Source organism: Chrysemys picta, chromosome 3, assembly GCF_011386835.1.
Source record: "Chrysemys picta bellii isolate R12L10 chromosome 3, ASM1138683v2, whole genome shotgun sequence".
NCBI classification, from domain to species: domain Eukaryota; kingdom Metazoa; phylum Chordata; order Testudines; family Emydidae; genus Chrysemys; species Chrysemys picta.
The window spans coordinates 112,957,652-112,981,442 of record NC_088793.1 but is presented as its reverse complement, the minus strand read 5'-3'; the positions used below and the strand labels follow the sequence as shown (position 1 = coordinate 112,981,442).

Here is a 23,791-nt window from a genome sequence, read left to right as displayed (position 1 = left end):
TTGCCGCCCCAAGCACGGCAGCCAGGCGGCTTTCAGTGGCGCGCCTGTCGGCGGTTCGCTGGTCATGCAGATTCGGCGGCGTGCTTGCGGGAGGTCCGCCAATGCCCCGCCTTTGGCATCCCTGCCGCCCAATTGCCGCCGAAACCGTGGCACCGTCGGACTTCCCGCAGGCATGCCGCTGAAGGCAGCCTGACTGCTGCCCTCACGGCAACCGGCAGGCCGCCCCCGTGGCTTGCCGCCCTAGGCACGTGCTTGCTGCGCTGGTGCCTGGAGCCGCCCCTGGGTCCCAGTTTCAAAAGTGACTCGGCTCTTAGCAGCCTAACTCTCACCAACATCTATTTTTAAATGGGAATTGCACACCAATTTCTCCATTCACTGAAATGAAATTATACCCTAAAGTGTTCAAAGGACAGATATATCAAGTTATATCTACATGGGCAAAGGAAACTATAAACTATGTTAAACTTCACTCCAATATCCATACTGAAAAGTACAGTATTTCCCTCAAACACTAGGGAATGGTAAAACCCTGTCCTTTTACAGATAATTTTGTCTAATTATCCCATGCTCATCCCATGGGATTTGAGCACAACTGGGATCTGCAAGTTAAAGGAAAAATGAGCTACAGAAATACAAGATGAAGATAATTCGTATATATGAACACTCCATATTATAATAATTCATATATTTACACCACTCCAAAGCCCCCATTAAACAAGAAGGAAGATTAAAATGGCTGGTGGGCCGTATGCAGCCCGTGGGCCGTAGTTTGCCCACCCCTAATGTAAATGATGATTTTCCCAACTGTCTGCTCTGCAAATTCATCCTAGGATCTGATAGTCAAGTCTGGTTCTTAATGACTTGGGGATCACCCCTAGTAATAAAGATTCTGCAGGCCAGACTCTGCCCTCAGGTACATCGGTGCAAGTTTATTGTTTTTACACAGCTGAAAATGACACCCGTTCAGTTCTACTGGAGACAGTCAAATTATTTGTGTGTAGCTGAGGGCAGGATTTGGCCCTACAAATTGGAATTTATCTTGCCCAAATGGAAGTCAATTTTCATAAGAAGCGATGCTGATGTAATTCCTATTCAAATGATCTTTTTTAAAAAGAATACATTTTGTGATAGATCATACACAGTAGCAAGGTTTGAGCTGAGTGTCATGTTATTGATTAATATAACATTGCAATTGTGGTCTGTTATCAAAGAAGGAATGAACTGTCATCACAAACTTTAATTACGCAGCATAAGAAAGGTTGTGGGGTTATTGCCATCACTAGCCTGAGATTACATAAGGGACATATTCAACTAGCTAATATTGCACTGATCTGAATGCAGCTTTCCCTGCACGCTGAGAGCTTTTGCTACACTTCTTGCTTATGAGCTTTCTAAGTTGCGATAATGCAGACAAAACATGTTCATAGGGTGTTTGTCCCGCGTCCCGACCGATCTGTGGCTTTTTTTTTTCCGGACGGCAGCACTCTGCCTTTTTTTTTTGCCCCCCCCCGTGTCCTGATATTTTCTTCATCTCATCTGGTCACCCTACATGTTCAAGACGTGTCAAGGAATCTTGGAGTATTCTCAGATTAAAAGCAGCATTAATGTTATGAGGCTCTGATGTCTTAAAAGGATATTGTGCTCGTGACAAATATATAGTTGCCAAAAAGATACCAACACTGAACTCCTGAAATTATCTCCTGGCAAAGAATATGCATGAATTCTTGACTGACATGCAGCCTACATCAGGCCACAAATACATTTGATCTTTAATAGACCAAAGTATGAAATTACATCCATGTGGGTTTAGTCCAAAACCAGAAAGCCTATCAATAGTTCTGATAAAAGGAAATTGAAAACAATGCAAGGAGCACGAACATGTGGAATGAAACGCAAGCTCTGGAACCTAAAGTATTTCACAACAGAGTTAAAATATGGAGGAGATGCTGTATGTTGGCTTAATTTTCATGATGCAAAATGGTTCAAGTACACTCAGCAGTAAGTTCTTAGGGAACTTTACTCATTCATTCCCCTTGTTGTTAATATTCACAACAAAGGGAAAGGAACACAAGTCAAAATAGGGAAAGAAAAGGTTAAAGAATATGTAGATAAGTTAAGTTGGCAGGTCCTGATGAAATTCACCCTAGAATACTTAAGGCACTAGCTGAAGTTACCTCAGAACTGTAAGCAATTATCTTCGAGAACTCATGAAGGAGGGGTGAGGTCCCAATGGACTGGAGAATGGCAAACATAGTATCTATCTTCTAAAAGGGTAACAAAGGGGACCACAGGAATTATAAACCAATCATCCTAACTATGATACCTGGAAAGTTACTGGAAGGAATTATTAAGCAATCAATTTGTACAAATCTGGAGGATAATGGGGTTTTAAGGAATGGCCACCATGACTTTGTCAAGAACAAATCATGCCAAACCAACCTAATTTCCTTCTTTGATAGGGTTACTGGCCTAGTCAATGAGGGGAAGGTGCATGGGAGACATCTTGATTTTAGTAAGGCTTTTGACAAAGTCCCACATGACATTCTCATAAACAAACTAGGGAAATGTGCTCTAAATGAAATTACTACTAGATTGGTACACAGATGGTTGAAAGACAATACTCAAAGAATAAAGTTATTAATGGTTCGCTGGCAAACTGTGTGGGGAAATCTAGTAGGGTCCTGCAGGGATCTGACCTGGGTCTGGTACTATTCAATATTTTTGTTAATGACTTAGATAATGGAGTGGAGGGTATGCTCATAAAATCTGAGGACACTAAGCAGAAAGGGGTGGCAAGCACTTCGGAGGACAAGATAAAGTTCAATAGAGACAAGTGCAAACTAGTATGCTTAGGAAGGAGAAATCAAATGGACAACTACAAAATGGGGATTAACTGGTTAGGTGGTAATACTGCTGAAAAGGATGTGGGAGTTATAGTGAATCACAAATTGAATATGAGTCAACAATGTGATGCAGTTGCAAAAAAAAAAAGGCTAATATTCTGCAGTGTATGTACAGGAGTGTTGTATAAGAAACAGGAGACAATTGTCCTGCCCTACACAGTACTGGGAAGGTCTCAGCCAGAGTATTGTGCACAATTCTGGGTGCCACACTTTCGGAGATATGGACAAACTGGAGAGGGTCTAGAGGAGAGCAACAAAAATGATAAAAGGTGTGGAAAACCAGGCCTATGATGAAAGTTTAAAAAAACTGGCTATGGCTAGTCTTTGGAAAAAAAGACTGAAGAGGGACCTGGTAACAGTCTTCAAGTACGTTATGGGCTATAATAGAGAGGACTGCAATCAATTGTTCTTCATGTCCACTGAAGGTAGGAGAAGTAATGGGCTTAATCTGCAGCAAGGGAGATTTAGGTTAGATAGGCTTCCAAGGGAGGTTGGGGAATCACTGCAGGTTTTTAAAAACAGGTTGGACAAACACCTGTCAGGGATGGTCTAGGTTTACTAGGTCATGCCTCAATGCAGGGGGCTGGACTAGATGACCTCTTGAGATCCCTTCCCACCACTGCCACCCTCATAGTTTTTATCTTCCCTCTTCGAGCAGCACCCACTTTTTGAACTAAACTGATTCCAGCCACCCCACCTGAAGAAAGATTACAGCTGTTTTGAGCTGCCCTAATCTTCATCCCTAGAGAACATGTTGACACAGGTTTGTTTGTGAAGAAGCATGAATCTAACCCAGACTGGAGGATCTTTTGAATCCATATTGCAAAACAGAGATAAAGACCAAGGTCCTTATGGGTTTGTTTGTTAAAATCCTCCCTAAAAATCATGTCTAAGATCTGCTCAGTTTTACCACAATGGGATTCAGATTTCCTAAAGACAAAAACCAGAGCTCCCTCCCTTCTAGAGAATTTGACAGATGCAGTCAATGGAGATTTTAAATTACAGATCTGTCCATGATGCAAGAGCTGGGATCTGACCTTCCCCCAAAGCTTGAGGGGTTTCAGATCCAATGTTCCAACTCAGGCTCAACTCTCAGAATCTAATGTCCAAAACTAAGGACCTAAAATAATAATCGAGCAGTTTTTGACGTTATGTTTGCTAGTATTTAGCAAACTAGAGGTAAAACCTTTTTGGTGGGTGGATTGCAAAACCCCATTGATGTCACTGCATGAATGGGGATGTGCCTGGGCACCCTGCTTTCCCAATCTCTCTCTCTCTCTCTCCCACACACAAACACCACACACACACACACACACAGAGCTTGAATTTGTTTTAGGGTAAAAGATTAAACACTATACTCAGAGCTTAAAAACTGTTTGTTTTAGAAGGCACCATTATTTAAGCAATGACTTATAAAATGAGCCAGCTGCTCTGGCCAGTGTGGCTATTAGCATTCCTCTAGATAATTTTGAAAACTTACAGATTCAAGAGTGGGAGGAAAAGGGGAATTCCTCCAGCTTTCATATTCTCCTTTTCTCATCACTGAACAGCATATGAATGCAAGTCAACATTCACTATTGCAAGTTGGTAGAGTGTCTAACTTCCCTGAAAACACTGGAAAAGTAGGGAGATTACACCACCTTCTGGACAAATCATATTAGTTCTTGAACACAATTACTCAGTTCCACCTGCTAGATGGAAAACACACTATGGACTCATTATAGCAGTGTTTCTATAGTTAAGTTGCCCTAGTTAAAATGTTCCCATAATAAACACAACTTTGGGCAACTCATCCCAAAATTTTGGAAAACATTCTTTCCATATAGAATTTGGGATGTGTAGTTCTTGCCTTTTGGAAAGTTTGTTTATTTAGGGAAAGTTTGAAGTTAATTGGATTAGCTGGTTTTGGGACAAGAGACCGGAAAAAAGCAGATGGAGGGGGTCACGTTTCGAAAACTTTTCCAACTTTTTGTCTGTGTATTACTTAAAATCAACTTGATGTAAAAAATACCTGCACATTTATCTTATGTACGAATCCTTGGTGAGAAATAGTCCATGAAGATGTTTTCTCCAAGCTGTAATGCAAATATCTTTAGCTATAAGAAGTCATTTCAATGCATATATAATTTCCATGAAAAGCCTGGTGAATGTTACAGGCTGTACATCTAACCTACATTTGCAGTTTTCTTTTTTGTCAAAAATAGATTTTAAAATGTAAACTGATCATTGAGCAAACTGTTTGAAGAAAGAAAAAAGGATAACTTTAAACAAAAAACAATGCCTCTTTTCAAACTTCTTCTTGCTCTTGGCAGCATTATCTGCACACACATCCACTCCATCCTCTTTAAGGGGGGAAAGAAGCAAAAGTAGAATCTCTCCCCTGCCACCTTTGCTCTCCTTGGATTTCACTCTTGGCTTCATCAACTCCTCCAAAAGAAACGGGCAGTACTGTCACCAAGTCACTGCAAGTTCATGCCATTACTGCCTGGAAAGGTGGTGTCCCTCATGAACAAGGCAGGGGAACAGTTGTAAGTACAAATGTAAGTATTTAAAGCTAAGAACATTGAAGGGGCTCTAAGGTGCCACAAGTACTCCTGTTCTTCTTTTTGTCATTTGTCATTTCCCTGTATTACCAAGGAAAGGAGCAAAAAAGGGAAATGGATCTCTCCCCACTCCATTCCCTAAGTACATGACAACAAATGTCTGAGCTCCTCCATACATTAGGAAATTTGTTTTGACCTGGTCACCTCACAGGCAATGAGGCTCTCTTCCTCCACTGGTAGAATCATCACGATGCACATCACCCTTCCAACTGCCCCGCTCTGGGGAGGTTGGCAACACAACCTTCAGTATAGCACTTAGAGAGATGCTGGTGGTGGCAGAAGGCAGCATTAGCACCTTCATCACTCATCCTTAGCCCTATAGTAAAAGGAGGTGGCAGCATTTCACATTTCCTACTGGGTAAAAGAAAAAAGGTAAGTCCTGGAAAAAGTTAGAATCCAAGATGTCTGAAGTGCAAAAAGCTTAGGAACATGAGCATAATTGATTAAAATGATCTTTAAAATATTTTTGTTATATGAATGGTTATTAGTAAACTAGATAAAAACATATTCTTCTTGAATGTGACTTTTATATATTGATAGTGTACCTGTAAGAACTTGTAGGAGGTGTGATCTCATTTGCATGTACCTTGCACTGTAATTTCCAAGAATACACAGACTTTTTACACTTTTCTCTGATAGTAAATTTTGCTCCACTTGACAGCATGAGTCATTTCACTACATGCAATAAAATTAACTGTTTGAAAAAATCTAACAACATTTTCTTGCTCCATATTAAAATCTCTGCATTCCTACAGCTATAACTAACATTCAATGAACAGAAAAATAAATTTCTAGTACTGAGGAAAATGTTTTTTATGGCTTTTGATGCTAAAGATGACAAGGTTTATGAGCTTTTATAGAAAGGTGAGGGGATTAGTGCTGTTTCTGAGCTGATAACAGCAGTTTTTATTGCCTATTCTTTTACATTAGATGCTATTAATTTTTACCTTTTCTGGCATGCTGCATGCAATAAAAAGGCAGAGTAAAACCCCGTGCTTTTCTGTGCTTTGTGGATCTCTTTCCTGTTTTTCATTTGCTTTTTAAACCCAAGACTGTATGCATAAAAAGAACCTGCAACCACCGTCCGCTTTCAAAAGCAGCGGGCAATTAGTCAAAGTAATGGATGTAAGGGTCATAAGCCATTTCCATAACCAGCAGAGCTAGTGTTACTCTGCTCACTGTTCTCCTTCAATTTGGCTCCTAAAACTGTGAGAATACAAGGAGCAGCAGGAATGCTTACATGTACAATAACACTCAATCCGCGTCTACTTTCATGAAATATGGGAGTGTCTGTATGAAGGGTTTTAAACTCACTAAATAGGAAGGGACCAGCTGGTAAGTATGAATACACAGTCATATTTTCCCAAAATTCTGAGGTGTTCCAATCCAAGGCTTTGGGATTGAGCATATCTCTGCTTAAAAGATGGGCCAAAAAAAAAAAAAAAAGCCGAAGTAGAAGAAAATTCTAGTGCTATAGAATTAGAGTCCAGTAAACTGAGCCCTATCATTTGTTTCCCACACTTTCAAAGCACTTTCATATTGCATCTCCCCCCGCTCCACCTCCTAAGGAACAGGAGGTGGGGTGGAGGAAGATAGAGTATGTTTGTTACACGATAGCTCTTCTTGGCTATCTGTGATAGGATACCTCACTTAGGATACACGCTGTGTTTGCACATGAGCTTTTCTTCACTCATGAAAAATCTGCTATGTTAACCACCCTTTATTCTCTCTGTGCATTGCACCCCTCAAATAGGCACGGACCCTTATCACAAAGCAGATATCTAGCAAATATTATGCCGATGGTTGACCCCATGTTCTAACAATTTGTGTTCCAATTCATTCCCTAGCTCCTCCAACCTGGGGACGGCTGTGATATCTGGTGCCTAAAGGATGAACTACATAATAGTCTTTTTAGTAAACCCCTCCTGTCAAACCAAGAGTTGCAAAGATGGACTCCAGAGAGGCCACGTCCAATGCTGCTCAACTGGTAGACTGAGTCAACCCAATACATCCTTGTGCAGGTGAAGATGAAATAAGTGTAAACAGCAGGGAGAGTGGGATCCAGAGATGTGCCCCTCTTCCCTGCTTCAAAATATCTAGCTGGTTTAGGAAGGTTTGTGAGCACTAAGGATGATTCAGTTCCTTACAAATGACCAGGTAGGTGTTTAAGGGTTGGAGCTTGTGTGTGGAGGACAGGTGGTGTTAGCAGGAGAAGACTGAAGTGGCGGGGGGGGGGGGGGGGGGGAAGGCTGTGTGTGACTTCACCAATGCTATTAACATTTTTAAAATGTTAGGTATCCAGGGCTGGTATAATGTTTACAGCTGTGTCAAGTGATTCTCATTTCAAGTATTTACAGAGAGAGAACACCAGAGATCCTGAGCCGCACTTTTCTCAGATAAAGCAGCAAATCTAAGAGACCCAGGTTCAGGAATCATTTCAGGGATAAAAAGTGGAAGTCTGAAATCAGGATAAAGAGTTATTTCTTCCAGCAGTCAGCCTAATAGACTTTCACTGTCCTCTTGTTGGCAAGAGACTCCTTATCAAAATGGGGCAAGGACACTTTTGGGCAAGTTGGGCAAAAAGCTGCCATTCTACTGCATTTTATCTGATGCCACCATTAAGAAAAAAATTCAATCAAAAGAAAGAATCAAAAAAACCCAGAAAGCAAACATTCAGCTTTAAAGCATTCTGGAGGATGAAAACAATGTTACTAATGAAACGTAACTATATAAAACACTAGCATTTCATTGTACAGTATTATAAGATGTATAAGGCTTAAAATATTGAGCATATGGATTAACTAAGACTGACATGTTTATTCATGTGATAAAAAACTAACTTTCCTGATGTTCTCTACTGATAAAATTTTCTGTGGTGCAGATTTATTATTGTTTTTAGACCCCAAAAATTTGAAAAATATGCTGGCATGCATTTCAGAACTGCGAGTTTAGTGCAGTCAAAAAAAGAAGTCTACATAGACTATATACACAGTAGTAAACCAAGTTAATTGCATTTAAAATCTCAAACATTGCATAGTTTGTGAATAACAGTGCTTGAAGAGTTTAATAATGTTTTGCTTTTTAAAAAAAAAAATCTTTGCATTACCCTCCTCGCAGCTTACATAAATTAATTTCAAAAGAAAATATCACTAGTGTTACTGAGAAAAATACCCACAATCCTATCCCATTAAGTTGGCACCTCTGTCATTTTACATGGATAAATAATGAAACTCTTATATCACGGCAAATTAGAGCATGGGTGTAGACTCATCAGCTTAATAGTGCTCTAGCCTTAATAATATTTTGCTATTTTAACACATGTACTGGATGATTTCTGAAGGCAAGATGTTTCTAGTCTTTGGTGTTTAGTCAGAAAAACTGCAACCAACAAAAACCAAAGTAACAGTTTGATCAACTTGAGTAAATTTAATGATTGCAAATGTTATATCAGGAAATAGCTTATACTGTTGGGAAAGGAGGAGGAAGTTGATTAAAATTTGCATAGTCCAGATAGAAGAATAAATAGGAGAGAAAAACATATAGGACTCATTTAACTCCAGGTTCCCATAAGCATTGTCTTGATGGCAGGAAGTTCACCTGGATGGGGGGGATGCAGTAATATAAGGAACTTATAACCTCCACGCTGCCTGGAGATCAGGAGCTAGCCAGTGTAGTCTCAAAAGTTGGCAGTTCTGGACAGGGAAAACACTTGGTCAGGGCTCCCAGCAGATGCACTGATTCACAGAATCATAGAAATGTAGGACTGAAAGGGGCCTCAACAGGTCTAGTTCAGTCCCCTGCAGGACTAAGTCCATGTCTAAATCAACCTCTGGTAGGTCGACTTACAGCCCCCACAGTAATTACTGTGTTTTTTCATGTCCACGCTTCCCTCCTGTTGGTGGTGCATGTCCTCAGCAGGAGCGCTTGCACTGACTTAAGAGGGGCAGGGTGGGGGGCTCAGAAACCAGGCTCTCAGCTCGGCACCGAGCTCCCAGATGTGAGCTTAGCTACAGGCTCTCAGCTCCCTGCAGAGCTCCAACCTGGAGCCATTCCTCTAAGATCCCCGCTCCCCACGGAAGGGAGCTCCCTGTGGAGTGGGGAGCTGAGAGCCCGGGTGGCAGCCAGGCTTCAGCTGGGAGCTCCATGTGGAGTGCTGAGCCCACAGCCTGGACTCTCAGTGTTGGGCAGTGATGCTCTAGATGTCAGGACTGCCGGAACGCACCCCCCACACCAACTTCAACTAGGTACATAGGCATGCTCCCTCCCTCATTTAAAGCCCTGGGAATTTTTGAAATTCCTCTTCCTGTTTGCTTGGCATGGAGAGTTCACATAGCATCTTCCTAGCTGACCATGTCGGCTTTCCGCAGCAAACGTGCTCCTGCCTAGAGTATATCGGAGTGGTTGGGTCTGTGGGGAGAGAAGGCTGTGCAGTTGCAGCTTCAATCCAGCCTATGAAACTTTTTGATACCTACGAGCATGTTCCTGGCCCGTCGCAGTACCCCTTGCACTCCACCCGTAGGGACATGTTCCATAATGACAGCTGGACTTACACACAGCTGTGAGAGCCTCATTTGAGAGAGTTCTCCTCAGTGTCATGTCCCTTGTAATAGATGGAAATCTGTGTATTGCTGATTAATAAAAATTTAGTCTCAGAAATACAACAAATCTTTATTTGTGTCCTACATATGGTGGTTGCTGCAGAAATTCACACACAGTGGCAATCGGCACATTTGCATACTACAGTTAACTCTCAGGCAGCAATCATTACAAGGGTTGTTCAAAGGAGCAGGTAAACAATGTTTGGCTGAATGCATTACAGAAAGACACATTACTGGGGCTCATTGTCAAAATGCTGCTTCAAAGCCTCCCTGATTCAAATAGCCCCCCATTGAGCCCCTCTAATAGCCCTGGTATCTGGCTGCTCAAAATCAGCCACCAGGCAATCTACCTCAATGCTTCACTCCTGGGGAAACTTTTCCCCCTTGGTGTCACAAATGTTATGCAGAGCACAGCAGGCTGCTATGATCATGGGAATATTTTCCTCATTGAGGTCTAACCTGCCATAAAGGCAGTTCCAGTGATCCTTTAATCTGCCAAAGGCACATTCAATTATTATTTTGCACCTGCTCAGCCTATTATTGAAGCGCTCCTTGCTGCTGTCAAGGTTTCCGGTGTAAGGCTTCATGAGCCATGGGAGTATGGGATACACTGGGTCTCCCAGGATCACCATTGTACATTTCAACATCCCACATTGGAATCTTCTGGTCTGGAAAGAAAGTCCCTGCTTGCAGCTTTCTGTACAGGTCAGTGTTCCTGAAGATGCATGAATCATGCAACTTTCATGACCACTCCATGTTGATGTCAGTGAAACTACCCCGGTGCTCCACCAGCACCTGCAATACCATAGAGAAGTAGCCCTTTTTGTTGATATACTGAACTCTGACACAAAATGGCCTCGAGCCAAAATGAGGATGTGTGTGCCATCTATCGCCCCACCACAGTTAGGGAATCCCATTTCTGCAAAGCTATCCACTATTTCCCACACATTACCCAGAGTCACAGTCTTTCATAGCAGGAGGCAATAAATGGTCCGGCACACTTGCATAACCCCAACCCCTATGGTGGACTTCTGAACTGACCGGTAGCATCCTGGAGTTGCCAGCTTCCACACACTGATCACCACTTGCTTTTCCACCGTGAGGGCAGCTCTCATTTTGGTGTCCTTGTGCTGGAGGGAAGGGGCAAGCTCTGCACACAGCTCCAGGAAGGTGGCTTTGCGCATCCAAAATTCTGAAACCACTCCCCGTCATCCCACACCTGCATCACATTCCAATCCCACCACTCAGTGCTTGTTTCCTGAACTCAATAGTGAAAATCCACTTTGTGTGGCTGCTTCGTGAATTCCAACATCAATCTTGAATTGTTTCTTTCCATGGCACACAGCAGGGTGGGCACCACAGATTCATTTTCAGATTCGCAGCTCATGAAATACTGCAGGATCAGCCACATGGTGTTCATAGTGCTCATTACAAGACTGGTGAGCAGTGCAGGATCCATGCTTTCAGGCAGAGATGGCAGGTGCACAGTTTACAGAGGAAGTTGAAAAACAGCACAAAATGTATTTAGAAGCCCATGGAATGATGGGACAGAGAAAACTGCATCATGGGACGGTGAGCCCACCCCCACGATGCATTGCAATCCATTCCCAGAACTCCCAGCAGCAGAACGTGGTGATTTGCACAGTGGGATAGCTACCCATAGTGCACTGCTCTCTCTGTCGGTGCTAGAGCATCAACTGTGGACGCGCTCTGCTTACTCAAGGAGCGTTTGTTACCCAGGGTTTTTAGGACCCAAAGCAGTGGTAACTTTACTGTTTTTCTCCAGGTGGTGTCAGGAATAAATTAATGGGGGCACAGCTCATCCGTCTGATAAATAATTGACCCAAGCAGGAGTGCTTTCATCGAAAACTTTTTTTTATTAGATCTCAAGTGCACACATGCGTTGTCACAGTAGGGTTAAAGCATTTCAAAACATTTATTGTTACCCAAAAAGTCTGAAATAGTTCTGAGGATTCAGCGGATAGGCTTCAGGGGGGTGCACTGGGGTATCATATCCTTGCCGAAAGAAAGCTTCCTCGGACTGCTCCAAAGCAAATTCTTTCGCCTAATCTTTTATAGCTAATTTCAAACAAAGCACATAACCTATTGTGACTCCTAGTGGGTCACCATGGTAACTCTTAACAGGTCACCAAATCTACTTTTAGCAAAACTACTCATTATCTCTTAAATCAAAACATTTCTAGTCATAACAATAATAAAACTTACATGTCAAAGGTGTCAGAGGCTCATACGACCAAGGTCGGCCACCCAAACATTCCTTCTAGTCTCACAATACATTCACTTCTTATCCCATCCTCCCATTTTGATAGCAAAGCTGCTTCTCAGGGCCTAAGATTTTCCTCGCTATGTGATGTTTAGTTTTCAGCTGGCAGTGGCTGAAAATTCAAAATTGCTGACTGCAGTACTGTCAAATTCTAGGGTACATGCAGGAATGTCAAATTCTGGGGTAACATGTTGTGTGAACATGCACAAGTGATGTAAATACAGCGGTTTATGGTTGTCAATGTAACTTAAGTTGACAACCCTGTAGTGGAGACATGGCCTTAGTCTCAGATCCTACCCCATTTACACTGAAGTTCACTATGTTAGTCAACCAATCACTGCTAACCTTTTGGTGAAAACTGAAACAAAAAGAAGGCATTTAACATTTGGGCTGTTTCTGCATTTTCTGTTATTGTCTTTCCCTTCTCATTGAGCAATGGGCCGACCCTATCCTTGGTCTTCCTCTTGCTTCTAATGTATTTGTAAAATATTTTCTTGTTACCCTTTATGTCCCTAGCTAATTTAAGCTTGATTGTGCCTTGGCCTTTCTAATTTGATCTCTACATGCTTGTGTTTTTTATATTCATCTCATTTATATTATAAATCCACACCAGGACCTGAGTAGAGGGATCTGTGGTCAGGGTTCTCTGCTTGGACACAGGTGCAGGTGGAGGAGCCAAAAGCAGTGTTGGCATTGGCTGTGTTGCCTTTCCGAACCATGGTGATTTTATTCTCTTCTTCTTCTACAAACTCCCCTCTTTGCTAGCTCCCTATGGTCGCTTAGCGTCTGACTTTAAAGCCCTTCTCTCCTATGTCAGTCCTGACCCTCCTTAACACACATGGGAAGGGTGATCAAGGATCAAAGGACAGGAGACTAGAGCCTTGCAAGTGCACACTCAGCTAGCAGGCCTCTGGCCCCTACTCCCACACAATCCCCAAAGAGACCACACTAAACTTCAAGCAAGTCAAAAGAAAAACCAAACAGACAAGCATGCTCATTCACCCCAAGAATTAATACTTGCTCCTCCTTCACCAGAGGATCTCTCTCTCAAACGTCCCTGTTTGCTGTCCCCTATTCACTAGCTCCTTCTGGCCCCTTAAGGTACATCTATATAGGGATTAAAAAAAAACCTGCAGCTGGCCTAGGTCAGCAGACTCAGGCTCTGGACTGAAAACTTGGAGTCTGAGCTCTGGGACCCTGTGAGGTGGGAAGGCTCCAGCCCAAGCCCGAATCTACACAGCAATTTTTCAGCCTGGAGTCCCAGCCCAAGTCAGCTGACAGTGGCCAGCTGTGGGTATTTTATCCCTGTGCAGATGTACCCTTAGTGTCTGACTTTTAAGCCTTCTCTCCGAGGTCAACCCTGCCCCCCCCGTAAACTCACAAGGAAGGATGATCAAGGATCAAATGACAAAAAGAAGAACAGGAGTACTTGTGGCACCTTAGAGACTAACAAATTTATTAGAGCATAATTTGTTAGTCTCTAAGGTGCCACAAGTACTCCTGTTCTTCTTTTTGCGGATACAGACTAACACGGCTGTTACTCTGAAACCGATCAAATGACAGTAGGCTAGAGCCCTTGCTAGTGCACACTCAGCTAGCAGGCCACTCCCAAACCACTAGTTAGGAATATGTAATTTTCTAATATCAGGAAGATTTTCCAGATTCTCTCTCTGATTTTAGAAAATTACCCAGTGGTCTTTCCATCAAATTATGTGACTTCCCAGCTTCCCCTGGCTTGGGTCCCTGCCCCATACACCACTCTGAATATTAACTTGAATGGAATTTGAGCTTATACTAATATGAATAAAATCAAATTAATAAATGACTCAACCCCATGCCCTTAATACATTGTATCAAGTGAGACTAACATTTCCTTAACCGACTTCCTAATATATCTTCATCTGTGACCAACAAAGACTGCTTTCATTTGACTATCCTCTGCTTCAGAACTTCACACAAGTATTGACAGTTATCTGACCAATCTCACAAATTGCAAAATGCAGTGAGTTGGGAGTTTATGGTTACAGAAAGTTCCCTGTCTAGGTGATTACTTGTTGTTCTTATCTCAGCATATTCTACTGATGACATTTTCCTACCATTCATCCTTTATCTTCAAAAAGCAGCAAGATAGCCAGGTAAAAACCCTTAAAACACTATGTGGTGTAGCAGGTTAGTCCACTAATCTATCAACTGTGAAGATCTAATTTTAAGTCCTTGCTCAAGTCACAAATAGAAATACATTTTGTAGTCCTATCATAGGCAGTTCTGGACATCTGTTGCTTTCACAAGGACACCATGTAATTTGTCATGATAGTAATATCAGTGCTGTTCATGAAGCCTCCTAAGGAATGGAACAGCAGAGCGTGTTTTAGATCAGGACTAAGATGCACTAAGGAGATCTGCCTAGGAACTCTTACATGGTATTTACCTACATGATTCTTAGCTCTGTCTGGTTCTATTAGCCCTGATATTCACAAGCATCAAACTTACTCACAATTTAAGAATAAATTCAATGAAAACAAAACATCTCTGTGCGCAAGGAGTAGAGTAGAGAAGAGAAGCAGGGTATTAACAAGAAACTTTCTGCTCACTAATTCTTCAGTGTTAACAAATATAGTTAAAAATTAAAATGAAACTAAATTTAATTCAGCATGAAGAACACTGTCAAAAGAAATGGATGCTCAGAAATCTCCCTAGTAAATGGCATTATCCTACAATATCTGCACAGGAAAGACAGGCAAATTTTGCTCTCACGTAGCAAGACACAGGAGAGGAAACTATGTGCCAAGATCTCCTCAGGTATGAACCTTCAGAGTTGGACCATGTCCCTTCACAAGGCAAAGAGTCACTGCCATACAAAGAAGGGTGGTGGAATGGAGCTCAAGGATATCTGGGGGAATCTGACATCACCTCTGTAGATCTCAGAGGCATCTCTATGAAAAGCAAGACCCTCTCTGTTGCTTGCCAGCTTTCCCCGCCCCCTTCCTTCAGGAGGCATTGTCTCCCAACAGTGCTACACACTACTCCCTTTGACTGGGGAAAACCACAGAAGGGAAAATTTAAGGAGGAAGGAGCAGTGGGGAAAACCTCATACAGATCCCCACTGGGGAATCTACACATAGTTAAGAAAGCATCTTGCTCCCTGTCTCCTTCCCCACTGCTCCAACACCCTTGTCCTATCCCACTCCTTTCCACTCTCCATAAACCAGAAAGAGCATCTGGCCCAAAGACAGGAGCTGCTCTCACAAACATACAATTCTCTTCCTTCTTGTCATTTTTTTTTATTACAAATAGCCCCATGACTGCATAGGACATGACAGCAAATTAACAACTGCACTATTTTTTTAAATAGCTGCATTATCTGTCTTATTACAAGCAGCTAATTTAAAAGGCAGTGCTTTTGCTTTGCCTCATTAGGACCACATTTAGTGGAGGATAAGCGCATATGTCATCTTCATATTCTTCTGCATCTAAGAGATAAAAGTGTAAAAGCTCACCCCTACCATTCAAATCCTCTCCCCCAAAAAAGAATCCTCTTTTTATTGAAAGGCTAAGAGACAACACCTAACCTTTGAACAGCTCTGGGCATCTTGCAACAGTTTCTATAAGGTGTGATCTTATAACAGGAAAGTTACCTGGGTTTTTGTAGATGCTGAGCACATCCTTGAAATAATGAGGTAAGAATCTTTCCAGTAAAAGCAGCACATCCTCTAGCTCTTCCAGAATCCCCACAAGCAGGAAATTTTCATTCACGTTCAGTTTTGCTCTTTCGAGGGCCCATTCCCCAGGCTCCCTTTAAGGATTAAAAAAAAAAAAAAGTCTATAAATGGTGTGTTTGCTTTGGAAATTCAAATGAAGACATGATTGCTAGAAAAAATTTTATGGTGGAAGGAGCAGTGGGGAAAACCTCACACAGATTGCCACTGGGAAATTTATACAAAGTTAAGAAAGCATCTTGGTTCCCTGACTCAGATATGCTCATATGTGTTTTTTCATAGATTTGCAAGTGGGCTTTGTGATATTATGCTTACTGGAGTTATGATCAGATGGAAAAAGATCTGGAAAGAAAATGGAAGAATATGTGGCTTCCAAAGCTCATTATGAATCATACAGAAGCAGTTTAGCATGTAAAAATGTGACTATTTTATAATTAAGTTAGATACAGTACAGTAGTACTAAATTCTCTAGACAGCTTTCACTGAGAGAGGTTCCAAACCTCTCACCCATAAAACAGTAGCAGCTCAGAAAATTCACAGCATGTGACAAAAAAGTTATTTTGATAATGTACAGCAGAGCTTATTGCTTCCTACAGAAATGTAGCTTACATGATCTTCCTTTTCTTTACAGAGACTTTGCCTATTTTTATTCTTTCCATTCATGTTTGCTAAGACCACGTTTTTATTTTTTTCTACACTTTTCTCATGGTCTGGACAGTGGGTGCAGGTTGTGGTATTGCAATGACTGCAGCGTGATAGTATCATGCTTTTAATAGCGCCAACCAGAAATACTTATTGGCTCCTTTCAGAGTGGAAAGTTTTCACCACCACTTACCCATTTATACTTTCTGAAATGATCAGTATTGCTGTAGGCCTGCAGATTTACCTATGGGTTCACACTAGCTGGTATAAAGGGATGTAGGCCTACGGACTCCAATGATTTACACCAGTTGAGGGTACGTCCCATAATTCTTTGTAACATTAATTTGCATTTCCTGCAATCAGAGCGCTCCTTCCTTTCATAAGCACATATTCTGAAGCAGTGGTGTCCAACCTTCTCAGTTACGAAAGGCATTCCAGGGCAGGGGAAAAGGAGGATAAGACGAGACCCAACAACTGGTTCTGTCTCTTTCTTTCTCTATCCCAGCTCTGGTGCAGGATAAATCAGCCCAGGAGCTGCTCCAACTTGCACAAGCTGGCAACAGTTCCATAGGGACCATATGCCATTTTATGCCATATGCCAACAGCTGGAGTGTAGCCAACTTGAACCACTCCCCTTTCCCAATCTGACACATGCCCTGCACAAGGGGTTACAAGAAGTGGGGGATAGGCTTTGCTTATGAGGCTGTATGTGCACTGGGGACTGAGCAGTGCAAAGGGAGTGGCATGGGACAAAGACTGTCCCAAATTATTGATAGTGGCCCTTAGACCATTTTGAAATAGTATGTTTGATCCTCCGGCTGAAAAAGTTGGACACCACTGCTGCAGAATATGACCTTATGAAAGGAAGGCGGGGGTTGAGGGTCAGGTCCTTGCTCTGAGGGAAGCCTTGGGTGGGTGGGGCTGGGTCCTACCCCTGGAGGGTAGAGCTGGGAGGCCCTCAGTGGGGTTGCAGAACAAGATCACCCTGCACTCACCCCACAGTGGAGGCTCCTGTCCTGCAGGGCTGGGCCTAGCTCTCTGCAGTGCAATCTGGCGCCTGGGGTGATAGCACCGCTTAGGTTTGGGCCAGCCACTCATCCATCATATCCCCATTGGACAGAAGCTGCAGGAGCTGCTGTTGAAGGTTAAATTCTCATTTTATGTAGTTTATGTTCTTTTTCATTTAATTTTGTGTTATTTCACATTTGCACACAAAGCTCTAATTATAGTGTGCACTCAAAGAAAAACATAATGCAAAATTTACACCCTCCACTTAACAAATACCTTATATATATTATTTCATAATAAATACATACTGTTACCACACACTGTCACATGAGCCATGTTTCCCCCTATATTTACAATAGGGAACAACCGTTGTGTCTCTGATATCACTCTGTGTGGTAACTATTGGCAAGTGTTCAATGTCTATTGCCGTACAGAATCAGGTATGTGTGATATACATTTACCTGCATCTTGGATGCTGTCCACAGAAATACGGTATGATGTAAAATAACCTGGGATTGGAACATTCAGGGTAGTTTTCAAGAACACATACATTAATATCCTAGGGAGAACGAAAGAAAACAAGGTTAAATATTGTATCTCATCACCTCCATAAAAATGTGCTCTTTTCTTCCCCACCTAAGTAAAGTTTTCCCATACTTCATGGTGTAGCCCTGACTGCACTGAATCTACACTTAAGTCCTTCAAGAATAACTTGCAGGACATTTAACATTTCTGACTTTCATTAGCATAGGAAAAATTTTCTGCGAGCATCACATCATCATGCTATTATTCTGTTGCAGTGAACACATCTTCAAAGCAAGTTTTTAACACTAAAATGTACTGAAGAACAACTTTGGTATGAGACTGTTTTTGAACATAGCCAGCTTAAGCATCAATTTATTAACACCATTATTACACATGCTTTGCAATTTCCCCTCTAAATATTCTCTGGGAAGTGACAGAAGACAACACAATAATTTGAATTAAGACCCAAATGATACAAAACTATTTTATTCTACCTTCATTCAATGGTCTTATATGGAATATAAGTTAAAGTTCACACATCTTTCTCTTCGGATAGCCAAAACATGCATCACACTTCACTGGAAGTCAGTATATCACCCAGCTATTCAGGACTGGATCCTATAGTGAAAATTCTCCCTCACAAAAGAGCTGTATGCTCAACCAGTGGGAAAGCAAAGGACTTTGATTTCATCTAGGGGCCATTTATCAAAGACTTGATGTAGATATTGAACTTTACTAATATAAACAGAGTGAAATTAGTCAAACTAAGCTCTCCCGCAAAACACAGCTTCTGCCGTTTGCGGAGGTGGTTTTATTATGCCAGAGGGAGAGCGCTCTCCTGTCGGCATAGAGCAACTTTCACTAGACGCGCTACAGCTGCATTGGTACAGCTGCACCGCTGCGGCACAGTATGTGTAGACATGTCCTCAGACTTCAAATGCTTAAGTGCTTTCTTTCCCGAATAAGGATGCTTTACTGAATCAAGGCCTTAATTCTAACATCACACTGTTAACATTGCATTTGGGTCTATGATAAGTCTCATCAAGCTACATTCCCATTTCTCTCCCTCTCTTTTGTTTATGTAAATCAATCACTACTCTTTATCTTCGAAGTGACACATCATAATTTAACACGTGAGAGAGAAGGTATTAGAAGAAAGTGAAGTCAATTCCATTGACTTAACTGTAGTGGAACAACAGCCTGGTAGGCCAAAAACCTTCACACTCTCACACACACTCACTCTCACACACACACAGTGGATATTGAGAAAAGTTTTCTTTAAATTCTTAGTAATCTATGAAGAGATCACTGATCAATCACTCCTGTCAAAACAAAACAAAAACCAAGGACAACTTTTAAAACTCAAGTTCGTATATTTTAAACTATTTTCCAGCAAACCTTATTATCGACAGTACTAAAGTCTGCTGACATATCTAGAAATACCAGAGTAAAAAAAAAAAAAAGGGCATGCGCTGCCCTGTTGGCCCCTTTTGGCCAAGCATGGCTCTGCAGCACCCTGCCTCAGTTTCCCCTTCACTCAGACTCCTCAATAACACTATGACAACACCATGCCTTCTTGGGTCTGATTAATTAACATAAAATAAATTAAAAAAAAAAGTCTCTTCCACACCAGTCTCTTTCATTCATTCACTTCCCCACCCCGCACAGAGGTCTGTCTCTCCTAGGCTCTGCTCTGTCTCTCCCACCATTGCACCTTGGACTCCTTTAATCACTCCTTGCTATCTTCTGAGCATCCACTCTCAGGCCTTCCTACCTGGAGTCTATCACAGCTCTTTATTTCTTTTTCTAAGAATTACTATTGCACCAAGTCCATATTTTAAAACATTTGGGATTATCAGCAAGTATTTGTCATGTTCAGCAATGTATTACAATGTATTTAGGCAATTCAGTATGCTTATTACGGCTACTGCCATTTTGAAATTGTTCATATGATCCTGGGTAAGAAAGGCATTTGTGCTCTCACTTTAGCACCTCGAAAATAGAGGCTCAGAATGCTAAACAACTACAAGACTCATCAGCCTTAGCTGTGGAAACAGGAATAAACTATAATCCCAAGAATGCAATCTTTCCCAAGGCAGGTTTCATGGCTTTAGCAAGCCAATGGGTGAAAGCTGTAACTACACCTGCCTCTCCCTGTAATTGGCCAAAAAGAGAGGATTTCCCTTTGCAGCTCTATCACTTCTTCAAAAACATGAATACAAGATTGCATTCATTTAAAAAACCCCAAAGAATTATTTGATGTAAAAAGCAATGGAGACCTCCTCGCTTCTGAAAGCATAATTTGATTAACAAAAGCAGAGACAGCATCCATCCAATAAAAATATTTCTTCATAAAGAAAATCCTGTACATTTGACCACTGAATATTTTGTATGTCTCTTTACTGAAGCTGTCTTGGTCCCATTAGTGTTCGCTCCTCGAGGCGGAGCGGTGCCGAGAGTCTCGGTCAGATGGAACCCAACCAGACAGCCTGGTGGGCGTCAAGGGTAATCCACGTGGACTTTGCCCTGAACAGTCGCTGGGCGGTGAATGGTGTCAGGAATGGTCCCTCGACCGAGACCAGTACTGTGCGGAGATCCCAGCGGCGGCTTGCCTCTGGAGCACGGGGCCGACATCGGCAGTGCTCCTGGAACCGGCATGGACATAACATCCCAGGCTACTTGCAGGGCCTCCAGTGTGGAGGGCATCCGGACATCCGGGGAGTCCTGCTCCGAATGGGCCGGGCTACTCCGCTCGCCTTGAGTCGGAGGCCTAGAGGCCGGTGGGGATCGAGGACTGCCCAACATGGGTCTAGCCTCTGTACTGGGTTTGCTCCGGTACCGCAGCGAAGGTGGTCTCTTCTTAGCCTTCTTGGTGTGCGCCATGGACGGGGAGCGGTGCCGACTAGTCGATAGCGCCGAAGGGTCACTGTGCACTGACACCGCAGTGCCGGGTGCCGACTCGGAGTGGTGCGCCAGAGCTGGGGTCAGTGCTGACTCCATCGGAATAGCCCGGAGCCTAATGACCCATTCTCTCTTGGTCCAAGGCTTAAACGACTTGCAAATCTTGCAGCGATCGCTGAGATGGATTTCCCCCAAACAGCGTAAACAGTCCGGATGCGGATCACTCACTGCCATAGATCGCCTACAAGTGTCGCACGTCTTAAAACATGGGGCATGCCCCTTCCCGGGCACACTATCTAAACTAAGCTAATTAAACTAACTACAGGTACCATACACTGAATGAACAAGCAGTTTTGGGGACGAGCTACAGCAAGGCTGGAGCAGAGCAGTTCTGAAGCACCTTCACTGGCGGCAAGAAGGAACTGAGGGTGGGGGGAGCGTGCAGCTCCCCTTATACCGCGCCATGGAGGCGCCACTCCAGGGGTCACTAGGGCACTCCCCTACGGGTACTGCTAGTGGAAAAACTTCCGGCACCGGTGCATGTGGCGAGCACACACATCTATTGTGGAATACACATGAGCAATCACTCGAAGAAGAAACAGGTGTCGCTCAATTGAAGTAAATGGAATAACAACAGCTTGCAGGAGCAGAGGAACTGACTCTCAGAGTTTGATTTGATAAGGGAAAAATTAAAAGGATTAGGAAGAAAACAACAACTTCCATTGAAACAAAGCATTTACACCTGGGAGAAGTATGTTTTACTATGGACCAATAATTTTTCACATGAGGATTGGATGCACACTTTCTAATGCTCCGTAACTCATCAACACCATGATTGCTATGTGGCCAAGGGATTGCTAACATTTATTTTACATTCTATACTTTCAATGTTGAAAACCAATATTACTTACTGCCATATGGTGTACATTACAGCATCCAGAGGGTTCTAATAAGTATAGCACCTGCTATCCTTTGTGAAAGCAATCACCAGCAACCATTCCCTCTATAAAGATTTTATTTTATATTTATGCAGCCTTATAATCTATGAAATTACATCATTAATCGTGAGAAAAAAGTGCATTTGGTCTGATGTGTACTCATGTGAAATGTGTTTACTAGTGTTCTAATTATTATAAATAAATTACAAAGTATAAATCATTTATACTTATTCTAAATTTGAACATACCTAGACTGAGTCTTCTTTGGTATTTTGATTGCTCTGACAGTTGACAGATAACCGGACCAAAACATTTCTCCCCTCCTCCCCCCCACCCCACAGAGGTTACAAAAGGTAAGGTTAAAAAAGATTATCCTGATCAATTTTAACATTTCATTTTCTGTTACAATGGCAAAGATGAACAAATACTTTTGTAACAGGAAATGGATCCTTTAAAGCACCTATGGAGAATTTCACTTGTAGAAGGCATAATTCCAAGATGACAGCTTCAAACTCTCATAATTTAGAGGTGCTTGGGAGGGATGTGTGTTTTGTTTTACTTTTTAGACCTACATGAACATAGTTGAAAATGAAATAGCAAGAAAGCAACTTGGATCACATCCATTCATAATAATGTTCTGAAAGAGACATTTTTCTTTGTTCACTGAGAATGAGATACACCACTCATTAATCTGCCAGTGCAGATGGACCCCTAATTTGGCTGAGGTTTCAAATTTCTTCGAGCTTCAGCTCTTCTGGTGGCTTCATAGAACACTATGATCATCTTTTATCCTTGACCATTGAAATGGGGATAGGTAAGTGTACCACCCGCATACCAGGGTCATTTAGGTATACAGAGAACTTGCAATAGATGAAGTTTAAGGAGCAGAGTTGCGCTGGTGGCAACAATCATGGCCAGAGATGAGTCAATTGTTGTAAGAAGTTTTTTTTTGTTTTGTTTTTTAAATTCTAGGTTGTGACTGGTAGAGATGAAATATAGCATCTGCAAAGCCCTGGCCAGTTCTGGATGATGGATGTGCTGGTGAACCCAAAATGTTTTTGCTCGGAAACATAATTGTTTCTTGTTGCAAGGAGTTTTTCAACCCATTTTGTGTATAAAATTAAAATTAAACTGGAACAGTCCACCTGCCTGTATAGTGGCATCGGGAAGAGAAGTGTCAAAATGTCATTTTTGGTTGAATTTCAATCAGTTTCACTCACTAAGGTTCTGGATGCGCTAGAGGAAGTTGATTTAATCTCAGAGACACTGCTCACTACCCAAATCTAGCTGCGCTAAAAGAATAGAAAGACAACAACAAAAAATAAATCTGGATACTTTCAAAATTCTGTCATGAGAATTGAGGAATGAGAGAGGATGGTAAAGTATCATACTTTTGCTGCTGTCCAAACAAGGTCGGGCACTGTGGTAAGCCACTGAAACCTGTGTCACCCTAGCTAAATTCAGACACATGCCATCCCCAAAGACAATCACCACAAGTATTTGCCATGAGATCTCTTTAGCCCAATGACAGTATAATTGAATTAGGAATAGGGTGACCAGATGTCCCAATTTTATAGGGACAGTCCCGATATTTGAGGCTTTTTCTTATATAGAAGCCTATTATCCCCCCACCCCCCACCCCACCCCATCCTGATTTTTCACACTTGCTGTCT

The 23,791-nt window shown here is 42.1% G+C and overlaps 1 protein-coding gene across 2 annotated transcripts in view; it reads right to left on the bottom strand.

Moving 5' to 3' along the window:
• Nucleotides 1-23,791, bottom strand: part of UST (uronyl 2-sulfotransferase) — a 272,126-nt gene that overhangs the window by 37,231 nt on the left and 211,104 nt on the right. The window contains exons 6-8 of one of the 2 annotated variants that reach the window (XM_005280434.5): nt 18,216-18,313; nt 16,024-16,181; nt 13,928-14,729 (exon numbers count right to left, since the gene is read on the bottom strand). In XM_005280434.5, the coding sequence (XP_005280491.2) occupies nt 14,671-14,729; nt 16,024-16,181; nt 18,216-18,313 (315 nt within the window). In that variant the 3' untranslated portion in view covers nt 13,928-14,670. Of the gene's footprint in view, nt 1-13,927; nt 14,730-16,023; nt 16,182-18,215; nt 18,314-23,791 lie in introns of those variants that run through there. The other variant, XM_005280433.5, reaches the window with a different exon arrangement.